A 16,528-nucleotide genomic window follows, 5' to 3' on the forward strand; every position below is an offset into this window, starting at 1 on the left:
GAGCCCTTTAGCCAACTTTGAGGATTTAAACAGTACCATTGTTCTGTTCTTGGTATAAATCTGTCTGTTAGTTAGGCCCAGTGCCTAATCAAATTCTAGCAAAACCTTCCACTAATATGATGATACTAATCCTCCACTACCTGCATTAGGCAGAACTTATTCCAGGCCAGTGGGAGGAGTTTCCATCTTATATACCAGCTCCTGATGGAAAATGAGGTCATTGTCATTGCTGTGATTGACAGAGAATGTCATCGTGATACATGCTTGCTCCATTTATATGCCATGGAAGGAAGTTGAACCTCACCAAGAAGGTATCTGTCTTGGTTGGAAGATACAAGATTTGATTATCCCCCCCCAAGCTCAACATATCACTCCTCTATGAAATTCGAACACTCCTTTTCAAGGAAAAGGGTTGGTCTTAGGAGCTGTCTTTAAAATAAGAACATTGGGGGCACCTGGGTGGCTCAGTCAGTTAAGCGTCTGCCTTCAGCTCAGGTCATGATCTCAGGGTCTTGAGACTGAGCCCCACGTCGCTTCGGGCTCCCTGCTCTGTAGGGAGTCTGCATCTCCCTCTGCCCCTCCCCCCGTTCCTGTTCTCCACCCACCCTCACCCCGCTCACTCTCTCAAATAAATAAAATCTTTTAAAAAATAAAATAAAATAAGAACATTGTGCTTCTGTCTCCACAGTCTCCACCGATACCAGATCTTTTTGGTTGATTTTACCTCCATGTGTTTTGCCTATCTTTTAAAAAAGATTAGTTCCTATTACCTTAGAAAGTAAAAGCAACTACAGTTAGTGCAGCTGTTGTCAGTTTTTACTTAAATCTGGCACTCTGTCTCTGCCCTGGACTTTGCCACATTTTTTCAAGTTTATTGATCTGGGTCTTTCTTTCTCACTTGAATTTGATGCCCACCTGCCTGACTCCATGATGATAGCTTTATCTGTTCATGTCCCCAAATCTGGCTAACCCTTGGCCATCTTACTTTTACGTCCTCTGATTCCTCTTTGCTTTGAACTGTGGCTTTCACAAGCTAAGTTTCTCTTTTTTTATGTGTGGCTTACCTCTTCTTCATAGCTTCCTCTTAATAGCATTTAATTTGAGAAACGTTTGTTTTGATATTCAGCTATGACTATTTTACTCTAGCCTCTGTGTTAAAAATAAAAATTAATTGAAAATAAAAATAATAAGTGTAACGTATTGACATTTTAAGAATCAACGATTTTTCCATGTTAATCTAATTCTGTTTGAATGCCAAAAGTTTAGTTTAGTTTTGAAATACAAAATTATCTGCATTAAATGTTGTCTGGTACTGGGATTATACTAATACAAGTGCTGCCTCACCTACCCTACGGAGCTGATAGGCCACAGTATCTAACCAACTATGCAGAGTGCGGGAATCCTCCGAGGACCCTTGGATATAACCTCTGATAGGAAGGTGATTTGGATGGGTAATTCTAGTCAGATGAATATGTTTGTGAGTGTTTCGTAGTGTTAAACTGAGTCTTCAGAGAAGTCCAGGAATCTTTGCTATATTGGCAAACTTTTAAGCCTCATTTGAGGAGTATAGCAAAGAATAAAGCACAATGAATTAAAAGGAGCACAAATAGAAATGACAGATTAAATGAGAACTTCAAACAAAATTCCATCCCACATTTCTTTGCTCTTCATTAATTACTGAGATGACTTTGAAAACAACTTACAAATCATATTAATTCATATTTTAAATATACTTTGGGAGATGAGTGTTTCAGGGAAAGCAGTGTTTTATAATTGCATAAGCGGAAGTCATTTCAGTTTTTTAAAATGAATTTTCTCTTTTTTTTTGAAGTGTAGCCTATGCATTATTATTCACTGGAAAATTCTGTTGTAACCAGATGAGCAAAGCATTTTCATGAGCCATCAAATGAACACTGAAATTATATTATTGTATAGAACTCATTTTTATAAGGCTATTTAGCAAAATGGAATTTTGCCTTCTCTTTGGGAAGAAGATATTTTTAAAATGTTAATAACCACTATCTATAATCTCAAAATGAGGGACATGACTTTGAAAACTTATAAAGGTGATATTTTATTCAATCAACGACCAGGGGTGCCTGGGTGGCTCAGTGGGTTAAGCGTTCGATTCTTAATTTCAGCTCAGGTCATGATCTCAGGGTTGTGAGATGGAACCCCATGTCTGGCTCCCCGCTCAATGGGGTGTCTGCTGAAGATTCTGTCCCTTTCTCTCTACCCTTTCCCCATGCTTGTGTGCACTCTTTCTCTCAAATAAATAAACAAATCTGATTAAAAAAAAAAAAATCTGCGAGCAAAAAAGTCTATTGTCCTAAATGCTGTCCCCTACCACTCACCATCCCTTGTTATCCTCTTTTCTTTAGATCTTCTTGTCTTTTTTATGGTGTGGAGGAAGGAGAAGGGGGCCTGAACAGCAGGACAGGATATGATGGTTCATTCGAACAAATGCAGTTTCTTAGAGTATAGTGATTGTAAATTAGGGACGGAGCACTCTTCCATGTTGCACATTTTTTCACATGTAACATTTCTGAAATCAGGTTATGTCTTAAAATCATGGCAGTGTTTTGTCTTAGTGGCATATAAAATAATGTATATTATAGTTGATGTTGTCTTAGAGTTGATGAAATATTTGAGCAGTTCTGTGAGCTCTACTACCTTCATACCACCAGAAAGTAAAATTAGTAGAGATGCAGGGAGAGGAAGAAAGGGGGCCTGGAGGTGAGGAACAAAAATATTAGGGCAGCAGTTTTAAACTCTGGCTACTGCATGTTAGAATTACCTACTGACATAAAAATACCACCATCTCTTGCCCTCCTCACAAGCCAGTTAGAATAGAACCTCTGGCTTTGGGCCCAGTAGTTTTTAAAAAGCTCCCCAGGTGATTCTAATGATTAAGCAGAGTTGAAGAACCACCATATTAAGGAAATCAATGAATTTGGGAAAGGGAACTTATCTCAAAGGAGTTCTTAATGATGGGGGCCTAATTTCTACCCTGTAGTTGTGCGAGGGCACTTAACCATTAAAGTATCTTGAAATTTATAAAGAACTAAACTTGTGTATGGCATCACTACTATTACCAATTAAACATAGTGAGGAGAACAGGAGTTACTGAAGCTGAAATTAATGAAACTTGAATCATATTAGTTGATATAAAAATATGTGCCATTGGATTGTCTATAACTATTTCATTAATATTGTATCTCTCACCTATATATTGCAGTCTTTCTAAGTGCAAGGATCTGTATTTTTCTTTCTTGGTATCACTCATCTTATCCAGCACAGTGTTTGGCACTATTTAATAATAATAGTTTAGTGAAAGTCTTGGAAAATTATCTTTCCTGGAACAATTTGTTTTTCTTATCCATTTAATCACTTTTGCTATTTTTAAAAAATTATCCCTAATTTCAAGTGCAGCAGCCAAAGCTGGGTTGCAGCTTTGATGAAGGTCTAACTAAGATAAAATATTGTGGTATTAGGATTTCCTTGCCCTTTTTCATTTATTATTACAACACAACATTACTTATGTTTTTTATAAAGCTGTATTTTATTTCTGGGTTTTATCCAGCCTCTTAACTCTTGAAAGCAACTTTGAGATTAGGGATTATGTCTGTTTATACATCAAAATGTCATGCCCACATCTGTATTCAAGAGGTTTTTATATTAGCTATATTATATATATGATGTAACAATCATAAAGGAGACTGTAATCAGAAATACAGGAGGAGCAATAAATAACTTGTGGACTTGCCTTGTAAACGTTAAAACAAAAATATTCTTAAGCTCATTCACTAACTTATTTCTTTGATCAGAAGTCTGTTAATGGCTTCTGTAGACTGATAGAATAGTCCAGATTCCTTTGTGCCTTTAAGGTCTCCATCTTTTTTTTTTTTTTGGTAAGATTTATTTATTATTTGAGAGAGAGAGAGTGAGGGGTGCGGCAGGGAGGGGTAGAGCTGGAGGGGTAGAGGGCGAGCGAGAATCTCAAGCAGACTTCCCACTGAGCACAGACCCCGACGACGCAGCTCCATCTCATGACCCTGAGGTCGTAACCTGAGCGGAAATCAGAAGTTGGGTGCCTAACTGACTGAGCCACCCAGGTGCCCCAAGGCCTCCATCTTTGATTTTTATATGTTAGCTAACCAGTTTTCTTTCTGCTCCTGGGCAACTACTCTTGTCATTCACAGATACGTTTTGATCAGCATTACAATGTCTCTTGTATAGGAATGTATATACAGCCTTCTTTCTTCTAGTCCGCAGGTGAGCAGTTGAAGAATAGTACTAAGAGGAAGTTGAGATGTTTTCTAAATCTTAGGTCTAGTCCTCAAAATATGGTTTCAGTATTTGGTTAGAATTGGGAATTTCCAGTGTATTAGGCATATTTGTAATTTGAATATTATATGAAAACATATTACATAAATAGATAACTTTGGGGGAATATTTATATGATTGCTCATTTGTTACTTTTGAGGTAAATAATCAAGTCCTAACTCTGTAGGTTTACTGAAATCAGAACATGATCTTTTATGCCTAAAATATTTGAAGGTTAAATAGAGATCAGAACATCAGTTCACAAATTTGAATAGAATAAGGATCACCTTTTTAATAATAAAGAGATTGCAAGTTTGCCTAACTGGTTTGTTGAGATGCCAAGTAGTTTATATTGATAGGCCTTACTTACCTGTGAACCACAGGCAAAAAACTTCCATGAAAAGATTTTAAATGAAAGGATTGGAAACTAGTAGGAATATTAAAAATAGTTTACCTTTTTAAATTCACTTGCTCTGTGGAAATATTTTTTCTTCAGTCCTTTATCCAGATGATAGACACAGATGTGATACAAATAAGAATCAGGAAAGTAGCTTCAAAAGTTGTAAGGAACAGCCCAAATCTTGGTCCCAGCCACTTATCTGTGTTTTAACTGGAGTTGGAAGTGTTCTTAAAGGCCTCCACATTGAACTGGATCCAGAGTGGCCTTGTGGAAAAGAGCGCCTATAACTTCCTGATGCCTAACAACTTCCTAACATACCTGCTATCATTAATTACATGCCAATGCTAATAAACACCCTCCCTGCTTGTTTATTACTGTAACTTGTTTCAACTAGGCATGCCCTTAACTTGTGAAAAGTTCCTGTCAGTTATTTTTCTTGAGTTCTTCAACATAGTCTATCTCAGTTGAGCTAAAGAGCAGGAAAGTCTAGCTTAAAGCAGAAGTTTCTTGACATTTTGTTGTTGTTCCTGGAAACAATTTCTAATTTCTCCTCAAAGAAAATTTAAATATATCTAAGTCTTTTAGGAAATATAAGTGCAAACAAAGTAAACACTAATGAAATGATAAAACATCTCCACTTGGAAGAGAAGGCCCGTTTTTTAAGTGGAAGAGAGTTGGAACTAGATCTGAGATATCCCAGTAACTTCATTACGTAAATGCCGAGGCTCAGAGATATGAAGTAGCCTCGCCAAAGTGACATCACTATTTAGTGACAGGATCAGAACTAGAAACTCTTAAGTTCTTTTTTTTATGGTATGTGTTTTGTATATTTACCCTTTAAAACTTTCAATTTTTTTCTGAAAGTAGGTGGTGGGGTATAGATAAATAAAATACTATTACCAATGGTGTGCGTTCATACTCATTAAGATTCTTTTGGTTACAAGTAACAGAAACCAGTAAGTAAATGGATCTAGCAAAAAAGGTGGGGGGTGGAGGGAGAAAAAATTAGGAAAGATTCTGGAATATTTCACAGAATCCAATTCCAGTGTGGGTCCTTTAGTTTGAAATACAGAGAGAGAGGGACAAACACACAGAGGGAGGAGACAAAAACCATTGTTCACTCTGTTCCCATCACCTTCAGTGTCCTTCTGCCTCACCTGTGTGTCTGTCTTATAACCCTTAAAAAATTCTTCTTTGTGCAGTGTAGTCCCACAGCCCGTAGGAAAGGACCAGTCTGTCTGTCAGATAAATTCAAAAGTAGAGAATCATGAAATGATATTTATTAATATGCATTCCTACTGCCTTAAACATTTTACTTGAAGAGTTAAAATGTAGATTTAGCTACCAGTGCACATGTAAGATAAGGCCTTTGATTTCAGTATAATATGCTGATTGAGCATCTGCTTTCTCTTTCTTGGGAAAATTTAATCCGTAATCTAGATTTACAATTTTGGCTTCTTAGAAAGGAGCAAAAATTTAGACACTGAAACAACACGAGTGCAGAATCCCTCTAGACTTTTATGTTTCTCTTCTAGTCTCCTGTTCTCTCTCCAGTACCTACTTTGACAGTAGTTTTTTTAGCAACTTAATTTTATATTAAGTCCTGCCAAAGCATTAAACCTGGTTTTCATAGAAATATCTCCTTCCCCCGTACTCATAATTAATGGGATTATATAATATATAATCAAATTGCATAATTACTAACAGTAAAACTAGCATAAACAAGTTCTAATATAGTTAGAGCAGAAGCGTGTGGGAGTATTAGAGATGAACCTAACTACCCGCTATGGGCAAGCTGTGGGCATCTGTCACTGTATTTAAAAGAGAGGACTTGAGAGCGTTGGTAATCTAGAAGTGGGATAAGCGGAGGTCTATTAAAAGTGATCCTGGTGTATTAAAATGATTTATATACCTGTCATATCTTCCCACTAGACCAGAAGCTCTTAAAATGTGATCTGGAAACTTCTCGGTAGAAGGATTCCCGAGACCTTTTTAAGGGGTCTGTAAAATCAAAACTATTATTCATAATAATACCAAGCCTTTTTGCCTTTTTCAGTTCTGATTTTCTAAACATATATTAGGAACTATAACTATGATAAATAGCAAAAGATACAACCCACATAAAAGCTCTTTGGGGGCCCTCAATACTTTTTAAAAATATTTGTCACAAATCATTTGAATGGCTGCACTAGACTCTGTACTCCTTCAGGACAGGAGCCATGTTTTATTTATCTTTATTATTCCTGATGTGTTTCAAGTATTTGTGGTATTTTAAACTGGGCCAACAAAGTGGTTTTACATGAGGGTTCCTGTATTAATGAACATGACCTGTAATAAACAGCAGTGGTGTGCAAATGGGTGCTTTCAGATGCCTTTAAAATATAATGCAGTATTTAATACCTTTCCCCCGAAACCTTAAGCAACGTTTAAGAAGCATGGTTGGTGGAAAGAATATGAAAACATTATCCTATGAGGCTTTAAAAAGTGTGTGAAGGCTTTAAATCTTGCTTAGGAGGCTTTATCATAAAAGTAAGTTGGCTTTTTAAAATTTATTTGAAAGGAGAAGGGGAATGAGCTAACAGAGATGTGGGATTATTTAAGAGCAGCCAATCAGTGGGAAGATTCATTGCAGATGATTAAGACTTTTCTTTCACTTGAGAAGCACGGGAAAGCTATTTCAGATTTGAAAAGGGGATGTGATGGACCGGAAATTATGGTTTGGGGAAGTGAATTTTATTGCTTTGTGAGAGTGACCTTGATTGAAGAATAGTGATGAGAGTAGTGGCCAAGTTGATATGGGCAGGTGCTTTGGAAACTTCTTACTCTTTCAGGTATTATGTGGAGAACATTGACAGCAGAATCCTTTAAAAATTAAATTCAGCCTATCTACCTGAAGTAGATACTGCTTTAAATGAGTGGGGAAACAGTCACAGATGGTATTAACAGATAGCTCTTTTAGTATTCAGCTAAACACCTGGATATATAAGTAAATTATTCTCAGGGATGGTATGGTATTCTAAATTTGTTTAGTTTTTTAAAAAGGATAATTTATGTTTTAATAGAGGTCTTTCTCATGCATTTAAGATACTTTATACATACGGGGCGCCTGGGTAGCGCAGTCGTTAAGCATCTGCCTCTGGCTCAGGGTGTGATCCCGGCATTCTGGGATCGAGCCCCGCATCAGGCTCCTCCACTGGGAGCCTGCTTCTTCCTCTCCCACTCCCCCTGCTTGTGTTCCCTCTCTCGCTGACTGTCTCTCTCTGTCAAATAAATAAAATCTTAAAAAAATAAATAAGATACTTTATACATAGAAATTTCCCAAATCTTGATATGGTTATGACAATAATTTTTCTAGATAGAATTTTCAGCTTCAGTGGAAAGGCAAATGCAAATACAAGAATTGGGAAATTCAGATTTTAATCTCAATCTTACTAAATTGATTAATAAGAGGAAATTATTTTTAGACATTTAAATTTAATTTAAAATAATTATGGCTTTGTTTCCTTCCTGACATTTTGGTATAAGGTAGGCATGCTTCTCATCATTGCTTTTTCCAGACATCTGATAGCCTGTACTTGAGATTAGTTGCACATGTTGCATTGAGGGACTCTTCAACTATTGAATTACCCATGCATCACATTTAGGGGCTATTGTAAGGAGTCTCTTGGGGTTTGGAGACAAAATCAAGAAAAGTACTATGAGGAAGATTTTCTAATATAAATCATGTGGGCATGGTACTATCTGCGCTGTACATTTTGGTCCATTTATCTCTCTCCCCCCAGCAAACTGTATGCTTCTTGAAAAGAGTACCATGTCTTACTCATCTTTGATTCCAAATGCTTAGGTGGTGCCCTTTACATAGTAGGCACTTAGTTAATGTTAGTGGAATGCACAAAGTCTTTTGCCCTGAAGAGATGAATGAATCATAAATGCATTGCTGATGAGCCAAAGGATTTCCTGAATCTCTTCTCAAAACCTGGGTGAATTCTCATTGAATTAAGACTGAACCATAGCTTCCTAATTTCCAGACTGTAGGAGAGCTGTGAGCATCATGGGATAGTCATATATGTACTATCAAAATAAGGTCTGTAAAGTGATTTTATCACAGTGTTTGGTGCCTAGTAGTCACCTAGTAAGTGCTAGCTTTTGTTTACCGTTTTGGTTTCTCTTGAATTTTGTGTCGGTCACCATAAGAATTCTTACTAATGGGAGGGAGAATTGCCCTTCTGTTTGGACAAATATCAATAGCAGTTAAAGCTCTAGTTTGGACACACCCAAGTTAAAAAATCTGCTGGAAAATAGAAGTCAGAGCAACTGGCAGGCAGAAGTGATACCCAGTATAGCCTAGACAATGACCTGCCCCATTTATAGTATTTTCTAGGCTAGCGTCTAGTCACAGTGTATTCTAGAATTTTATTTGCATACATACAGATATATATATTATCTTTGATTTTAGTGGTTTAGACTAGCTGGGTTTTTAGAAGGTACTTCTCTGCCAAAGATGATGCAGTCTCCACTCCCTTCAAATTTTTATTTTTATTTATTTATTTTTTAAGATTTTATTTATTTATTCGACAGAGATAGAGACAGCCAGCGAGAGAGGGAACACAAGCAGGGGGAGTGGGAGAGGAAGAAGCAGGCTCATAGCGGAGGAGCCTGATGTGGGGCTCAATCCCAGAACGCCGGGATCACGCCCCGAGCCAAAGGCAGATGCTTAACCGCTGTGCCACCCAGGCGCCCCTCCCTTCAAATTTTTAAAATTTGATTTTATGCCCTATTAAGCCACCCTCTTTAGAACGAGTTAAGTATATAAAAGTTGTTATTGTCAAGGGGCTGCAGCAGCCCAGGAAACAAACCTGACAAGCTCAGTTTTTTACTAGCCAAGAGTAAGGTTTTTCTCTATTCTAATGATGCTACTATAAACTTAAAAGTAGTCCTTTTGTTTCCTTGATTTTTATTATTACACTTAATTCTAATTATTACTGTGGTTAGTATGTCAGAGTAAAATCTTAAAAATGGTCAGTGTTATCTCTGAATACATTTGTTAATTTTTTTTTCTTTCAAGATAAACTTTCATTGGAAGGAATAGTGGTACAAAGAGCTGAATGCCGACCTGCTGCCAGTGAAAACTACATGAGATTAAAGAGGTTGGTGTTCTTTAACTTTGAAATAATACCTGATATTTCCTTTTGGGAATTGAAATACATATATTAGTTTGCTTATTAACTACATGAAAACTGTGGTTATGTTGAAAGTGTTTTCTTCCAAGGCTGTTTTGTTTTAAAACTAAGTAAGAACAAACTTCCAATTATAAAATAAATAAGTCCTGGGGATATAATGTACAGCATGGTGACTATAGTTAATATTATTATTTTGCATATTTGAAAGTTTATTATTTTGCATGTTTGAAAGTTGCTAAGAGAATAGATCTTAAAAGTTCTCATCACAAGAAGAAAATTTGTAAATATGGTGACAGATGTTAACTAGACTTATCGTGGTGATCATTTTACAATGTATATATATTTCAAATCATTATGTTGTATACCTGAAACTAATATAATGGTATTTGTCAATTATACTTCAATTAAAAAAAAAAAACAAGAGTTTCTTTGGCAAGGGAACTTTCAGAACCTGGGCTGTTTATTTGGGATGTTTTAAGCTACTCTCTTAATATAACCTGGAGTCAAGCTTTTTTTACTGCTTTTTCTAGTCATCTTTATAGATCTTGATTCTTTAAAGACACATAATAAGGTATTTGTACTATTTTATTTTTAAAGCCTGTAATTTTCCCATAATGAACATTTCTAAAATACCATACATTATAAAGCAAGTATAGTTGATAGAATATCATCCTTTTCTCTTGATTTACAGAGAACTTTTTATGAACTTACTACTTTGTTAGAGATTTCGTATAAGGTCCCCTCTCCCCCACTGTTGTACATGGTTAACATTTTGTAATTAATATTTGAAGATGATGATTGCAAATTCTTGATACTCCAAATTTTATGACTTCCAACGAGCAATTTTTTTAAACCCTGAAGAAATGCTTTTTAAATTTTTTAAAATTTTAAGTAAACTCTACACCACCTGTGGGGCTCAAACTCAAAACCCCAAGATCAAGAGTCACGTGCCCTATCGACTGAGCCAGCCAGGCACCCCTTGTTTTATACTTTATATTGAATGTATTTCAACCCTGTGTACTTCAGAATTACAAGTTTGTTCATTCATTCAGCACTTACTGCATGAAAGAGTAGTGAACAAAACAGGCAAAACTCTATGCCCTCATGGAACTTATATTTTAGCGGATTATAGCTATACAGAGCTCATAATGGGGAACATACTGTTCAGGGGGTAGCAGTAGCCTTTCTGGATATCAGTGTTCTCACAGATAGAAGTGGTGCAGTTAGTTAAGCATCCAGCTCTTGGTTCAGCTCAGGTGGTAATCTCAGGGTCATGGAATTGAGCTCCAGGTCAAGCTCCCCGCTCAGCATGGAGTCTGCTTAAAGATTCTCTCTCTCTCTGCCCCTGCGTCCCCACCACACATGCACACACTCTCTCTCTCAAATAAATAAATAGATCTTTAAAAAAAAAGGTGGCTGCCTGAGCTGCATCCTCTCTAATGTCACATCATCTTTTTAATTTCCCTCCTTTCTCAATTAGATTAGAGTGTGTCTCTCAGGAACGAAACAAAAAGACTGTTTTCTTGTCTAATAATTCTTCTCATTTAAATGCCTCCCCAGGGCAAGTAAAAGGATGACAATCAAAATAAAAATTTTTTATAGCTGCAAATAACTTCGGAACACAGGCAGAAGGTGTTTCTCTCTTTGTGTTTAGCCTATAAAGTTGATCATACAATGTGTGTTTTTGAAGACTTATCTTCTTCAAATAATTATTGAAATTGCAAAATCTGGTTACTGAGCTGCTTGCCAGGATCTTTTTTTGTGGTCCTAATTATCTTTAAAGGTTTCTAAAGATTTCTGATGATGAGATTAGGCAAGTTGCCTGTTGTGTTAATGAAATGGCTACTTTTTTTCTTACCAAAAGATATAAAAATTGTTTACCCTTTTGAGTGTGCTGGGACCAGCCATTACATATTTCAGTTACTTAAGTGACTTAAGGAAACAGGATGATTCAGGAGATGATAATCATGTGAGTTTCATAAAATAGATGATACGTGGCATGTCTTGAGCGCTGAGATTTTTCTGACCAAGCGGAAAAAGGCAGGAGTAAGCACACTCTAAACACAGAGAGATGCACGCATAAAGACTTGGGGAAGACACTGGGAACCTTTTTGTAGTTCTGCGAGCCTGGAATGTGGGATTTGTTGGAGGCAGAACAAACAGAATTTCCAGCCTAGACCTCTCTTTTGAGCTCCAAACTTGTATTTCAAAAACCTGGTTGAATGTCCAGGAGACATTTTAAATACATGAAAAACCGTTCTCCCAGGCTTTCCCCCAAAATCTGCTCTACCAGTGGTCTTTCTTATCTGAGTACAAACTCTGTTCTCCTGTTTTCTTAGTCCAAAAATTTTGGTGGCATTCTTGAGTCCTCTCTCATACTCACATTCAGTGTGTCAGAAAACTCTTATTGACCGTACCTTCCAAATATGACACATCTACAGTCTGACCGTTTCTCACCACCCACATGATCTGCCATGAAGTCTCACCTCGGTCACTGCAGTAGCCTCCTAGCAGCATTCCTGCTTCTGTCCCTGCCCCACCCTAGTCTGCTGCCAGCACACTAGCCAGAGCAGTTCTTCTAAAATCTGTCAAGTCATGCCATTCCTCTGCTCACGGGTTACTTGCAATGCTTCCGTCATTACTCAGAGTAAAATTCGAGTCCTTGCAGTTCTCTGCAGGGATCTACACGATCACCCTCCTACTCCTTCCCACTTCTCCCCATCCTCACCTCCTCTCCCCTTGCTCCCCCTTACTTACTCTGCTCTAACCACCCTGAGCTCCTAGCAGTCCTGAGCACTCTAAGGACTTCCTTATTAGGGCCTTTACACCAGATTTTCTTTTCTGCGTGGAACATCCTTTCTGCAGATAACTGCATGGCTCATTCCTTGCTTTTTTCAAGTCTCTTCTCAGATTCTACTTTTCCAATAAGGCCTACATTGACCGACTTACTTCTTTCTATACTTGTATTTTCTTAAAGACCATATTACTCCTAATATCCTATATAATTTACTTATATTTATTGCTGTCTTTGCTCTAGTGTAGTTTAAACTTCCATGTTTGGTTCTTTGGTGTGCACACATGTGCACACAGTCATCTGTTTTGTTCACTTACACACACATACCACACACACACCTGGGTGGCTCAGTTGGTTAAGCATCTGCCTTTGGCTCAGGTCATGATCCCAGGGTCCTGGGATGAACCCCATGTCTGGCTCTCTGGCAGGGAGTCTGCTTCTTCTCACTCTGCCCTTCCTGCCCCTGCCCCCCCACCGCCCCCACTCATGCTCACGTGCATGCTCTCTCTGTCTCTCAAATAAATCTTTAAAAAAATAGTTCATGACATGTAGTAGGTGGTTTGGCTATTAGAGAGGCACTGAAGAAGTCTAAGCTCTGTGGAAAGCAAAGGGATTTCTGTTTTGGATAGGTCATTCTGGCCATAATGTAAGACCGAAAGCAGGGGATAACCTAGAGGCTGATGTAATAACCCAGGTGCAAAATGTCTAAATGACTAAACAAAATGGTTCTAATCAGAAGGGAAATGAAAGGACAAGGTTTTGAGGATATTTGGAGGTAGAGTTGATAGGACTTAATGAACTCATCTCCTCAAGTGGCTGTGAGACAGGGGATTTCTCTAGGACCAGACTGGTAGTGGTGGTTCTTGTGTTGTGACCTAGGTGTGCTTCTGTTACGAATCCTCAGACTGATGAAGGGAGAGGGATAGGAGAGGCCTTATAATTCATTCCCATGTCCATTTTAGTATAAATCCTGGTTGACAGTTTACATTAAAACTTAAAAAGGCAGAAAGTACTTAAACTGCAAGAAGAGTACTGATGGGTAAATTAATCAAGATAGGAAAGTAATATAAGCCATAAATTGTATCTCTTGTACAGTTGACACTTGAACAACAACGTGGTTGGGGTGTCAACCCTTTGCACAGTTGAAACTCCATGTTTAACTTTTGACTCCCCCAAAACTACTACTAATAGCCTACTGTTGCCTGGAAGCCTTACCAATAACCTAAACAGTCAGTTAACACGTATTTTGTATGTTATATGTATTATTACTGTATTCTTACAATAAAGCAAGCCAGAGAAAAGAAAATGTTGAGAAAATCATAAGGAAGAGAAAATGCGTTTATGGTACTGCATTGTAAAAAAAAAAAAATCCATGTATAAGTGGACCTTTGCAGTTCAAACTTGTGCCATTCAAGGGTCAAACTGTATTTTGTTCATCGTTATTCAACACTTTCAAATGCCGAATGTGATCACTGAGGTAAGGCTCAATTTAAAAAAAAAATCACTAGTTCTTGCTCCAGAGAGTTTATAGTTTTTGAACCTGAAGGAACACACACACACACACACCCATACACCAGATTATCCAAAACATCTATTTACTGACCGTATAATAGGAGAAATAGAAATATGGTGGTGCTGTTGATCAAATGGAAAGGCAGATTTCCCAATGGAGGTGACATCAAAGTAGAAGTGTTTGAGAACAGAATTGGCAGGTCAATACTTAAGATATCCAGCACCTGGATATTTCACACATACCATCCAAGGTTTTCTGGGCCTCTTCTGACTGCCTGGTCCCATTTAATGATATTTGAGTTTTTGGATGATCTGGCTATTGTCTCACTTTTTGGCTTTATTTTTAGCTGTTCTCCTTTTGACGGACATCAGCTGGTTCTATCACACTACACGTTGTTATCCTGGATGTGCTGGGCACTTTCAAGTTTTATGCTGCATCCTCTACCTAGAGTACCTCATCTGCCTTCTGCCAGGATCCTTCTGAGCTTTTCAAACCAACCCAGGTGTTACTTACTCAGTGAAACTTTCTCATATCTTCCACTCCCCACTCCAGTTAGGATCTGCCACGCCCTTTTGTACATTCCCACATACGTACTTATTCTGTTTAACGGTACATATGAATGTCTGTGTTTTCTGTTGTTGAAGTGTACATGGTTGCATCTTCTACAAGATTATGAACTTCATAAGAACAGGGACTGTGGGTTTTCTCTTTCTTTCTTTTTCTCTCTCTCTCTCTCTCTCTCTCCCTTCCTGTTTGTATTCTGAGCACTTAGCATAGTGCATTACAAATAATAAGTACCCAGAAGTATTTGTTGGGTTCAATAGAAAGGAATGGCAAAACTAGGTACAGGAATGTAGGAATCTGCAACATTCAGCTTCTTTAATTTTTTTTTTTTTTACTCAGAGCTGCACTTGAAACCTGGACTAATTGATTTTTCAATTCATATGCACATGCTTGTATGCACACACAAACATGCACATACATACATACATACCTTCCTTTGAGAGGGGAAAGTGATGATAAAACAATACAGAAATATTTCATCAACAAAAAGATTTTCAAAATATAAAGTTAGAATTAAATAGTTTTCCATTTACAGAGGACTGGAAGAGAAAGCCTTTTTATCAAAGAAGAACTTTCCTTAAGTCAATGAGGTTTTTTTCTTTAACCAATGAGGTTTTACTGTATATATATTTGCAGATTGTTGCTGAATTACACTCTTAGCAACATAAATGGGTATATTTACAAAGTGTATTTTATGTTTATATATAATACTTTTTAAGAATAATTAGTGCTACTTTAGTGGGAATTTAATTTTAGTAATAAGTGTTCACTATAGCTGTCTGCTATTAAATTTTAGCTGATAAATTAGCCACATGTTAGGAGAATTATAACTGCCATGTTAATCAAATATAAGTAAGATTCTCTTAGTTTGTAAGATTCTTTTATTCACTTAGATAAAGGTGGAATTAAGTATTGGCAGTAAACACAAGAAAAATGTGAACCCTTCAGTCAGTGAAATTCAGGCCAAGAAAGAAATTAATCCTATGCTGTAATTTTCCTTTGTCCAATCCCATCACATAGTATAAAATCCGGCAAGCATCCATTTAGCCATCAAGAAAACCTAAAACACAAAAGGGAAAAAGCATTCCACTGCTTCTGTTACTTTTCCTTTATCTGACATAAATTTGGATGGATCTAAATGATATTTTATTAGGAAGAAATTTATTTCAAATTGGTAAATGTAAATCTGTTCAATATCAACTCACATTTGATATGCTAATTAAAATTTATGGGGCGCCTGGGTGGCTCAGTCGGTTAAGCATCTGACTCTTGATTTTGGCTAAGGTCATGAACTCAGGGGTCCTGAGAATGAGCCCTGCCTATTGGGCTCTGTGCTCTGTGGGGAGTCTGCTTGAGATTCTATCCCACCTCCTTCCCCCTCCCTCTCTAAAAAATTTTTAGAATTTAATTTGTGTTTTATTAAGTGTAATTTTAAGCATCTTGAGGCTTTTTTTAAAAAACTAATCTCTGTATCCAACATGAGGCTTGAACTCACGACCATAAGATCGTGAGTTACACGCTGCACTGACTGAGCCAACCAGGTGCCCCTTGAAGCTTTCTTAATAGTCAAATGATAAATTATACATTCACCCAGCTTATAATTCATGTTGTACTCTTTAAAATGTAAAGGGACGTAAAGATAAGACAGTCACCCTAATGTGTGTTTTCTTATAGGAAAGTCGTAGTAATGGGAACATATGTGGCTTTTTAACTTCTGCATGTTTATGTCACCAACTCATCTAAAAATACTT

At 37.2% G+C, this 16,528-nt stretch overlaps 1 protein-coding gene across 2 annotated transcripts in view; it reads left to right on the top strand.

The window, feature by feature from the left end:
• GTF2F2 (general transcription factor IIF subunit 2) overlaps positions 1-16,528 on the top strand; it is a 133,783-nt gene that overhangs the window by 63,133 nt on the left and 54,122 nt on the right. For both annotated transcript variants that reach the window (XM_087865131.1, XM_045796778.2), the window contains one exon: positions 9,792-9,873. In XM_087865131.1, the coding sequence (XP_087721257.1) occupies positions 9,792-9,873 (82 nt within the window). The remainder of the gene's footprint in view (positions 1-9,791; positions 9,874-16,528) is intronic.

The sequence above is a fragment of the Ursus americanus genome, chromosome 10 (genome assembly GCF_024610735.1).
Source record: "Ursus americanus isolate L20-20 chromosome 10, mUrsAme1.1.p, whole genome shotgun sequence".
NCBI lineage: Eukaryota > Metazoa > Chordata > Mammalia > Carnivora > Ursidae > Ursus > Ursus americanus.